At 58.1% G+C, this 11,489-nt stretch overlaps 1 protein-coding gene across 1 annotated transcript; it reads left to right on the forward strand.

Moving 5' to 3' along the window:
• GCAT (glycine C-acetyltransferase) lies at positions 1–6,124 on the forward strand (the record flags this gene model as incomplete). Its single annotated transcript, XM_004700658.2, has 9 exons — positions 1–130; positions 1,347–1,477; positions 3,376–3,477; positions 4,029–4,175; positions 4,307–4,461; positions 4,600–4,682; positions 4,848–5,019; positions 5,296–5,417; positions 5,852–6,124. Coding segments are annotated over 9 exons (1,194 nt in total), but the record flags the coding sequence as incomplete, so codon positions are not given.
• Between the last annotated feature and the right edge of the window lie 5,365 nt (positions 6,125–11,489).

The raw sequence follows: 11,489 nt of genomic DNA on the forward strand, positions 1-11,489 counted from the left end.
GCGCTGGCCCAGCTGAGCAGCATCCTGGAGCAGGAGCTGGAAGGGATCCGCGCGGCTGGCACCTGGAAGAGCGAGCGAGTCATCACGTCCCAGCAGGGGCCACACATCCACGTGGATGGCGTCTCCGGAGGTAACACCGGAATCGGCTGACCTGGGGCTTGGGCTGCAACGGAGGGGGTCAGCACCAGCACACACGCTAGCTGCCGCTTCCCTACCCGTGCATCGGGCCGGGTTTGTGGTCTCCCTGTATTTAACCTGGTGGAACCAGTTTTCGGTGAGGGAGGTGATTTGCCCTTGAGCACGCGGCTGGATGGAGGCCCAGCAGTGAGATAAAAGGAGAGAGATCCAGCCCAGCCGGCACCCAACCACCGGTTTCAAGGCTGGGTGGCTTCAAGGCTGTGTGGCGGGGAGTGGCTGCCAGACTTGCCTTTCTTGCTTTGCAAAAGACCTCATAATTGCCGCCTGTGGAGTCCTGCAGATCTCGGTGTAGGAATGAATAATCCCGTTTTACAAACGGTGAAGCTGAAACTCTGGGTTTGAGAAGTGGCTTGCCCAACCCCGACCCCCAACTCCAGTCCCAGCTGGGCTGTGGTTGAGGGCCCTGGGCTCTCGCATCTGGAAGGTGGCCAGAGAGTCCAAAGTCACCGGAGTAGAAGCGGGCTGGGGGCAGCCGCAGAAATCAAGCCAGGCCTCTCTTACCGGTGTCTTTTGGATCACTGGCTGCTACCCTGTTTCTGAGCCAGCCTGGTTACCAACAGGCCACCACGCTGCCTTCTGCCAGAGAAATAGACACAGAGTCCTTGGTACTGTTTTCCTGATCCGCAAAATGGAGGTCCCGGAACCCGGGCTGCCCCAGCTTGGAAAATCAGACCTCGGTCCCCCTTGTCCTGGGTCTGCCTCTCCCAGCCTGTGCCACGCCTCCTCAGATGTGTTCACTTCGGGCTTCACAATGTAGGGCCTGCTAGGGAGTGAGACCAGAATCACAGCCCCTTGGGGCATGCGATTCCATTCCAGATGGCAAGTGACGTGGGGTGTTTGAGGCCCACCGAGGGGGCCTCTGAATCTGCTCCTTTCCATTACGCAGGAGAAACTGAGCCCCAGATGAGGGACTTGGGGTGGTCTCTTGGCAGCGCATGCAGAAGGACTGGTGTCCTCAAAGCCAGAGTCTAAACTTTAACGTGCAGTGAGAGGTTTACCTGGCCCCCTTCACTCTTGCTGTCGAATTCAGGGCTCACATCTCTGTGCCACAGATACAGGGCCATGCCCTCTCTCAGTCTGGCACCAATATCTTTCCAGGCCCGTCCTTACCTTGACCTCCACCTCCCACCTTCTCTCCCCCACCTCAGGAATCCTTAACTTCTGTGCCAACAATTACCTGGGCCTGAGCAGCCACCCTGAGGTGATCCAAGCAGGCCTACAGACCCTGGAGAAGTTTGGAGCTGGCCTCAGCTCCGTCCGATTCATCTGTGGGACCCAGGTATAGCGGGAGGAGGGGGGTTTTGTCCCCGGGTTGGCCACTGACCCCAGCTGTCCACTTCCCACAGTCAGCAGGGCTGGTTTAGCCAGCTCAGCTCCTCCAAGGACACTGGCCCCACTCTTGATCCCTGAGCTGTCAGGTGGAAGTTTGCCTTATGTCTGTTTGCTGAGAGGCCTCCACAAGTCATTTGGCTTCTCATTTCCCACCTACAGAACAGGTCCCATCCCACCTACCCCATCATCGGAGAGAAAGGGTGTAGACGGCAGGGATTGGGACCGAGGTGCTGGAATTCTTCTGCCTGAGCTTGATGTCTCCCTGCGCTCTCATTTATTAGCTCTATGACTATGGGGCACTAGTTGAGCTGCTAACTGCAAGGTCAGCAGTTCAAAACCACCCGCTGCTCCGAAGGAGAAAGACGAGCCTTTCTACTCCTGTCAAGAATTACAGTCTCACACCCACAAGGGCAGGTCTACTTTGCCCGCTAGGGTCGCTGTGAGTAGCATCAACTCAATCAGTGAGTTTGGGTTGGTTTTGGTTTATGACTATGGGGCAGATTTCCTAACTCTCCTTGTTGGTAAAACTGTGGATTATTGTCACAAAACGTCTTGGAAAGGGTCACTATGAGTCAGAATGGACTTGACAGCCGTGGGTTTTGATTTATTATATGCCAGGCACTGTATTCAGCGTGTGTGTGTGTGTGTGTGTGTGTGTGTGTGTCTTTCCTCTGTGACAGAAAACACAAACAAACTTACTGCCATCCGGTCAGTTCGGAAGCACAGCGACCCTACAGGACAGAGCCAAACTACTCCTGAGGGCTTCCAAGACCAGAACTCTTTATGGGAGTAGAAAGCCACCTCTTTCTTCCTTGAAACATCTGTGGTTTCAAACTGCTGGCTATGGGGTTAGCAGCCCAACGTGTAACCTCTACGCTACCAGGGCTCCTAATTTGTGACAGTACCCACAATTTTACAGGCTGTCATTATGCAGGCAGATAGCCTCACCTTTCTGTCTTGGAGCAGCTGGTGGGTTTGAACCTCCAACCTTGAGGTTAGCAGCCCAAGCTTACTAGAACCACCAGGGCTCCTTCTGGCTCAATCCATGTCATCTCTTTCTCTGTACATAGATAGTCTTTGACTTGAAACAACATAATGTTGGATAAAGGCGAGGGGCCTGTTTCATGTACATCACAAATATGAGCTCCTTTTTGCTTTGTGATAGGCGCTGCCCAGTAAGTGTTGGTCTGCTCCCCAGCAGCCAGGTCAGGGGTTCCAACCTTCGAGCTGCTCCTTGGGAGAGCGATGAGGCTGTCTGGTCCCAGAGAGATTTCCAAAACCCCAGGACCCCTGGGTGGGGTCGCTGTGAGTCAGAGAGAGTAGCAGGGCAGTTGCTTGTTTTTTTTCTCATCCTCCTTTGAGATCTGGCCGGCACAGTGTGCATGCGCCTGACCTGCCTGCTGCCCTTTCTGAAAGGTGGGGGTGACGTGCAGGTTAGAAGCAGAACAGCCAGCTCCCATCGGGACATTGTGCAGCCCAGCCCTCACCAGGTGCACGGGCTCTCAACCCTCCTCAGACAGAGCTGGAGGCCCTAATGGCTCAGATTACGCACATCATCCTCTCCTCTGCCATTCAACGCCCCAAAGGCACTCCACCTGCGCTCGGGAAAGACTGCTCGCCTTCTGCTGGCTCCTGGATCCGCAGGGGAGGAGGGGAAACGGAGGTCTGCCGCCAGCCAGGCCCCCTGTGTTACCCTTGGGCAGAAAGTGGGGAGACCAGGCTCTGTGTTTGGCCCTCCAAGCCTCTGCCCCCCAGCATTTGTCTCACATGCCCGTCCCTGCCCCCGCCTCCCCACCACCACCACTACAACACACCACACCTGTCTCCCTCCATCCCTCCCTCCAGATCATCCACAAGAATCTGGAAGCCAAGATCGCTCGCTTCCACCAGCGGGAGGATGCCATCCTCTATCCCAGCTGTTTCGATGCCAACGCGGGCCTCTTTGAGGTGCGTGCGTGGAGGCTGGGGGTGGGGTGGGGTGGGGCCCGTCAGGCCCAGGCGGGATTGGAAGGTGGACGGTCAGAAGAAGCTGGCCAGGCGCCCTGCCGAGGGGCTCCAGCTCCCATTTCTTACAGTGGTCGAGGCTGGGCTGGGTTTGTGTCCAGGAGAGGGGGAGTAGGGACCCTGGCGCCTGCATGGTGGCCGGCTCCTGGCACATCGGAGACAGTGGAAGCCAGGCCAGGTGCGGTAGGAGTGTTGTAGGTCATTGTCATGTGCACAGAGTAGAACTCCACTGGGATGTGGGGGCTGTGACCTTTTAGAATCCGATCCCCAGGTGGATCTTCCTAGACATCTCTGGGTGGGTTTGAAGCATCGACCTTTTGGCTAATCATCTCACACCAGAAACAGAGTGAGAGCGAGGCCCCTGGTACAGTGCAGTGCCAAGGAGCATGGGGGCTCTGGTTGGCAAGGGAATTTCAATGTGGGGAGATTCGGGGCAGGGGAACCTCAAGGCAGATAGTTAGGCATTTGGCTGGGCTGCCACTGCCTCCCTCCAGGCCCTGCTGACCCCTGAGGACGCTGTCCTTTCGGACGAGCTGAACCACGCCTCCATCATCGATGGCATCCGTCTGTGCAAGGCCCACAAGTACCGCTACCGCCACCTGGACATGGCCGACCTGGAGAGCAAGCTGCAAGAGGCCCAGGTGGGAGCCGGGGGCTAAGCTTCAACCCCCACGCATAGACAGCCTGTCAGTTCAGGCAGCCAAGGTTGGACCCCAAGTTCCAGCTTCCCGCTCACAGTGCCCACCAACCTGTGCCCTTGTGTCCCCTACAGAAGCATCGGCTGCGCCTGGTGGCCACCGACGGGGCCTTCTCCATGGACGGTGACATTGCGCCTCTGCAGGAGCTCTGTCGCCTTGCCTCTAGATACGGCGCCCTGGTCTTTGTGGATGAATGCCATGCCACTGGCTTCTTGGGACCCACAGGACGGTGGGAGCCCGTGCTACCCAAGGCCCAGGGTCGGGGTCCTGAGGGTGGGTGGGAAACCAAGTGGGCGGCCACTGCCACCCCCTCCCATACTCCCTGGCTGTGGGTAGCCCAAGGCAGCTGTGGCGGCTTCCTTTGCAGGGGCACCGATGAGCTACTGGGTGTGATGGACAAGGTCACCATCATCAACTCCACTCTGGGGAAGGCTCTGGGCGGAGCATCAGGTGCCCCGGGGTCCCCCCTCCCTGGCAGGGCCCTAGAGGGGTCTCGGGAAGGTGGGAAGGAGTGATCTGGGGCTGCAGGGAAGAGGTGGCATGGATTGTGCTCTCAGGAGGGGCTTTGGTACCTTCCATCTCTTCACCCCTAACCCTTCCTCCGCCTGTCCTCAGGGGGCTACACGACGGGGCCGGCAGCCCTGGTGTCCCTGCTCCGGCAGCGGGCCAGGCCCTACCTCTTCTCCAACAGCCTGCCCCCCGCCGTCGTCGGCTGCGCCTCCAAGGCCCTGGATCTGCTCATGGAGAGCAACGCCATTATCCAGTCCATGGCGGCCAAGACCCACCGGTGCAGCCCTGGGAGGGCCAGGCAGTCTGGGGGGCAGGGGGTGACAAGGGACACCACCACCCAGTAAGGTTGCAGGGGGCCTTGGTGCTCAGCCTAGGGCTGTCTGCTGGTCCACCTCCGTCTCCCATCTCCCCACTGCACCATGCCCCGGCAGCCCCAGTCTTTCCCCCAGCCTGGCGCCGCCCCAGCCACCTGTCTCTCAGTCCCTTGGCAGATTGGGCCCGAGCTTGAGCCCCTTGCCCCCAGCTGCCCGTGACACCCAGCCCATGCCCGCAGGTTCCGCAGTAAGATGGAGGCTGCTGGCTTTACCATCTCAGGGGCCAGTCATCCCATCTGCCCCGTGATGCTGGGGGACGCTCGGCTGGCCTCTCGCATGGCAGACGACATGCTAAAGAGAGGTAGGGGGAACAGAGGCCCCGTGGGACCACAGTGACCAGAGTGAGGGGATAGGGAAGGCACCTTGGTAGTGGGCTGGGTTTGGTGCTGGGCTGCTAGCTAAGGTCAGCAGTTCAAACCCACCAGCTGCTCTAAGGGAAGAAAAGGAGGCAGCCTTGGAACCCTGGGGCACGGTTCTAGTCTGTCCTTGAAAATCACTGGGTTGGAACCGACTCAATGTCAGCGGGCTTAAGAGGCAAGGGGAAAGGCCTGGCCTGGGAGCCTCCCATGTACCCCGACCCCCTACCCCACCACCCTTAGCCCAGCCAGCTTTTCAAGCTTGAGAACTGCAGGCCCTCTGTCACCCGGTGTACGGGAACCCTCAGGCCTCTGGAGGGTGGGACCTGGGTGCTGGGTCCACTGTGGCGAGCCCCAGGTGGCCTGTCTCCCTGCCCAGGCATCTTCGTCATTGGCTTCAGCTACCCTGTGGTCCCCAAGGGCAAGGCCCGCATCCGGGTGCAGATCTCCGCGGTGCACAGCGAGGAGGACATCGACCGCTGCGTGCAGGCCTTTGTGGATGTGGGCCGGCTGCACGGGGCGCTGGCCTGAGCCAGGTTCTGCCCTCCGCCGATCAGCTTGGGCTGGGCCAGGGGCGCTCGGCCTTCAGGCCGGCCACGGACAAGGCCCGTGACTATGTCCCCGAGTGTGAAACAATTGCGCAGACCGGCCAGCAAGCCTCTGTCCTCTTCATTCTCCTGGCAGCCCGGCCCTGCGGCTGCTCCCAGGCAGTACAGCCCTAGGATGGCACCCAGAGCCGAGCCCTCCCCACATGGGGTCAGGCAGTAGGGAGACGGGTGGGAGCCCTGAGCTGCTGTGGGGGCACCCTTTTCAATGCCACCTACCTCTTTAAAGCCCCTACCCCACCCCTAGTCTGGCCTTGGTGAACACCTCACCCTCTGTCCCCACCCACGGGCCACCCTGCAGCTGCCCAAATTAAGGGGCTGGGTACCCAAACTCATGTCTGCAGGAAGGGAAAGAAGATTCAGGCCCCCAGGGACCCAGAATGTGGACTGCCACTGAGAGGCCCCTGACACACCGGGAGCCTGCTTTGTCCCTGACTCTGGCCTTGGGCAGGTCCCATCGTCACTGGGTGCCTCGGTTTCCCCACTGATCAAAGCAAAATGAACGTGCCCTCATGCCAAGGCCCGCTGGGTGATCGGCCACCAGGGGGCGTAGCGAGCACAGGCTGCAGCCTCCATGGTAGCCCTCCAGCCCCACCCTCCAGGGCAGCCACCAGCTGACTTCTCCACTGTCTCCAGGTCCTCCCCGCCCATCTTCCTGAGATGGGGTGGGCTCAGTGACGAGAGCTCCCTTGTCAGTGGAGTGGGCCGAGTGGGGAAGGCCCTTCATGAACCTCAGTGAACTAGGCCCACATGCCAGGCACACGGCCCCCCCAGCCCCCCACTTTGCCCCAGCGTTTTAGGACGGATGGACACCCTAGATAAAGAAGCCCTCGTATTGTGGTTGGTTACACACTGGCCTGCTCACCTCAGGGTCCAGAGTTCTAAGCCATCAGCCTCTCCATGGGAGAAGACAAAGCTTTCTGTGTCCATCCAGAGTTCGAAAAAGCCCTGGTGGCATAGTGGTTACAAGTTGGGCTGCAATCGGCAAGGTCAACAGTTTGAAACCACCAGCCACTCTGTGGAAGAAAGATGGGGCTTTCTACTCCCATAAACAGGTTACAGTCTCAGAAACCCACGAGGGCAGTTCTACTCTCCTGCAGGGTTTCGGCATCAGCTTGACGGAGTGAAAGTTGCAGTCTCAGAAACACAACCAGGAGATAGGGTCACTGAGTCAAAACCAAGTCCAGGGCCGTGAGTTTAGTTTGGGGTTTGTTCTGGGTAAGGCTGGTAGGATCCTGCTGGGTCTTCAAGCTGGGATACTGGGGGACCTTGGAGGCACTGAGGCTGGGCTCCAGAGAGGAGGAAGGCTGGCCTGGGGCACCTGTGGCCACATCATTTGCAGGCTGCCTGCACCCAGTTGGGCACCAGGCGCACTGCTGCAGAGGGCACGCAGCCTGATTCCCCACCAACACTCAAGCTGTGCCCATCAGCTGTGCGAGGTCAGTTTTGGCTGGCAGGGGACAATGCACCAGAGACATCTGGACTGGACTTCAGGAGCAGGTCCACCCAGGCCAACCTCAAAAAGTAGGAAGCAAGTCTGCCAGCCGGCAGCACATCCTCTTAGCGGCTCCCTGGCATCACCCCTGCAGGCAGCATGATGACCTCTTGGGCCAGTTTGTTGCACTAGTGCTCCCACCACTGCTATACCGAAGGGGTCAGACGGGGATGTGGATCTGGTCTCTGATCACATGAGGCCTAAGGGGAGGTGGCGTATCAGCCCCTAGCCATGTACTGTCTACTGCATCTAGTAGGGTTCAGGATCATGGCCCCTCAGGACAAGAGGAGGGGGCACTCCGCATCCTTGTGTCATGTCTCACCTGTCTCCCTCCTTCCTTCCCCTGTGCCTCCACCCCCCACTGCCGGTGTGTGTGTGTGTGTGTGTGTGGCAGCAGTAGGCAAGCATGCTAACTTTGTGGGTCCAGGCTTCAGGTCATCAAAATGGTGCTTTGCCTTCCCTAGTGTCCTGAAAACCCACCCTTCTTGGGACCCAACTCTTAGGATTCCTTCATCCAGCACTGTGACTCCAGGAATGTAGGTCCAAGCCAAAGCAACCCAATAACCAAGGGTTCTGGATCTGGGTGGGGTGACAGCAGATTTGGGGAGACCCCTGTGAGCACTGATGAGAATCCCAGGGGGCTCCCAGGACTTCCTTCAAAAGCAAAAAAACTGCAACTTACTGGATTCCAACTCACAGTGACCCCCATAGGACAGGGCAGAACTGCCCCCTGGGTTTCTGAGAGGAACTTTGTTTTAACAGTTTTATTGGCATTTGATCCACAGACCACACAATTCAACAGTTCAACCGCATCAAGAAGAGTTGTATTTTCATCTACCACAATCCACTTTAGACCATTTTCTAACCCCCACGGTTAAATCACTTATGAGTTGTGTAATCACCATCAGTTCTAGAGAGTGCTCCCCCCTACACTGTTTGCTCCCCCTTCCCCTCCCCACCCCTCCCCTCCATCCCTCCTATAAACCCTTGCACCAATTCTTATCTCTGTGCCTCTACTCCTGTACTTCGCAAACTAGAAAACCCAAAAGAAAGTCAAAATCAGAAAAATAAAGTGGGAATTTTTGTCATGGAACAAGCAAGCAAGACTTGCAGCTAGAAGACTCATGGGGATCTGACAGTGGCTTCATCTGGTTAGATACCCTGTAACTATTTTTAACAGTTTTATTGGGATATAATCCACATACACAATAGCTCAATCTCATCAGACTTGTATAGTCAACGCCACAGTTTTAGAACATTTTCTTCTTTCTTGTATCCCTTGTTATTAGCTCCCCATTTCCCCCCAATCTCCCCTGCCACACCCCCAAGAAAGACGGTAACTCTTTTCCCCAACAGTTTTATTAGCCTACAGTTCACCTGTCATACAATTCAGTAGTTCAGCCTATCATGAAAAGTCACACAACTATCATCAGTCAGTTTTAGGACATTTTCTTTACTGCTCTGCCACCCGACCTTCCCCCTTTTTAAGACTTCCCCTTGAGGTCCCCCACCCCTCCATCTCTAGGAAGACTGCACCCTGTCCCTGCCACCTTTACTCTCACCCTCCTTACTGCAGGCATCAAGACTGGCCCCACCCCTTTCCACTTGGATCCTCAAGCTGAGCCCCTCCCCACCTGGAATGAAGCCAGGGCTGCTGTGGGAAGCACCATTTCACACACTCCTACCCCTTTCTCTACAGTAACTGCCCCTCACCCCCACCCACCACCCGCCCCCACTCTAGGCTTAGGAACCCGTCATCTGTCCCCACCCACAGGCTGTCCGACAGAAAGAATGGAGTACCAAACTCAGCCACCTGTCCTTGTTGCTCTCCCAGTACACCCCACCCCCACGGGGGCATCTGGCCCCTTCCTTCCCCAGTGGGGCCAGGTCAGAAACCCAAGCCTGAATCACAGTCATTTGCCAAACCCTGTGACTTCGTTGCCTTTCTCCTGGGTCATTTCATGCAGTCTGCCCACTTCTCGTTCCTTCTTGTCACCCAGACCACGGAAATCTTCCTGCAAAACAAATGGACCCATCACATCCCTGCTCCGGGATCGATCTATCAGCTCCCTGTTGTCCTCGGATTAAAGTCAGACTGGACAGACACACAAACCCTCTGCTCTCCAGCCAAGCTGAGCCCCTGGAACTAGTTTCTGGGACCAAATGGGGCTCTGGAGCTGCTCAGAGCCATGGGGAGGGGTCTGCCCCACAGAAGGGGATGTGAATTCAGATCCCAGACCTGCTCCATCCAAGAATGGACATCTGGGAGCAAGGCCCTGGCTCACAGCAGGAAGGGAACTGAGTAGTGTGTGCATGTGACCAGTCTTCAGGCGGGGCCACAGGAAGTGGTGCCGGCTGGGCCCTGGGCACGGAGGGGTTAACTACCAAGCGCATCTCAGCGAGCAGGATCAATGGGTTACTCGCTGCTGCAGAAAGAGAGGCAACAGTCATGCAGAGAGGAGCCAGGCAGAAGAGCATGCCACCCAGGGGAACCGGAGAGGTGCTGGCCAGTGGCTGCTCCTGAGGACAGCCAGCCCAGCAGAGGAGGGTCCTTAAAGAGGAAGAGCTAAGGAGGAAGAAGCCCTGGACCTGAGGGGAGGGACCGCGGAGCAGTGGCTGCTCAGCCAGGAGGAGCTCAGCCTGGCCACTGCCCCCTGGATCAAGCAGGGGCCCGGATCTAGGGGCCAGGTGGGGTGCCACCCCTTTGGGTTTCAGGGACTACAAGTTGGGAGCTTGGGCACCTTTCTTCCCTTCTTCCTGCCTTGCTCCTAATTCACCCCACCGCCCGGATATCCCAGGTACCTAGGAGCATCCACAGGTAGGTGCTGCTGTTGGGAGTGGGGTGTGGGGGTGCGGAAGGACACAGCGCGCTCACGCACCATTCGTGTGTTGAGGCACCACTGTGACAGCCTCAGCTTAGCTCTCAGCACCGGAGCACAGATGCACGCACCACTCAATGAGCGCCTCCCTCCGGTGTCTCTCCTGTCTGAACTTCCATTTCCTTAGGGGCAGAAGGGGGTCAGAGATCTGTGGGGTTCTCCCACCTGAGCCACTATGGGGACTAAGCGGAACTGGGCTGTTGTCTTCAGTCCCTCAGAGATGTCACTTGTGCTCTGCGGAGGGTACAGCTCCCAATTAGAACCCATTATTCAAGGGGCTCCCTGGGCTGGAGAAGTCAGGACACTAAGCCAGCTCCTGGGGTTGGGGCTCCCGTACCTCCACCCACCATGTCCCCACCACCTGCCTATGCCTTTACCTGCCTCACCTAACACTTCAACCCTCGAGCCCTGGGCTTGAGCGGGCCCATCCTATCTCTTGCCAGGGGCTCACGCAATGAGGCTTAATGATGTCTTTGGGCTCAGTTCCTTGTCCCACTATGAACACCTAGTCTGGCCCAGGCAGGCGTAAGGGGACGAGGGGGGATTAGATCCCAGGACTGAATGCCTAAAGCTGGCCACTCTGCCCTGAGCCCCCAGCTTCTCTCCAGGTGCCCATCTGATGGGGAGATGGCTGATGCCCAGAACATCTCGCTGGACAGCACGGGGGCCGTGGGGGCTGTGGCAGCCGTGGCGGTACCTGTGGTCTTCGCCCTCATCTTCCTGCTCGGCACAGTGGGCAATGGGCTGGTGCTGGCCGTGCTGCTGCAGCCCAGCCCGGGAGCCTGGCAGGAGCCCGGCAGCACCACAGACCTGTTCATCCTCAACCTGGCTGTGGCCGACCTCTGCTTCATCCTGTGCTGCGTGCCCTTCCAGGCCGCCATCTACACGCTGGACGCCTGGCTCTTCGGGCCCCTCGTCTGCAAGGCCGTGCACTTACTCATCTACCTCACCATGTATGCCAGCAGCTTCACCCTGGCCGCCGTCTCAGTGGACAGGTACGCTGGGCCCCCGGGCCTGGCTGGACCAGGCTGGGGAGGG

The sequence above is a fragment of the Echinops telfairi genome, unplaced genomic scaffold, assembly GCF_000313985.2.
Source record: "Echinops telfairi isolate 266 unplaced genomic scaffold, ASM31398v2 ScPeMD7_2;HRSCAF=8, whole genome shotgun sequence".
Lineage (NCBI taxonomy): Eukaryota > Metazoa > Chordata > Mammalia > Afrosoricida > Tenrecidae > Echinops > Echinops telfairi.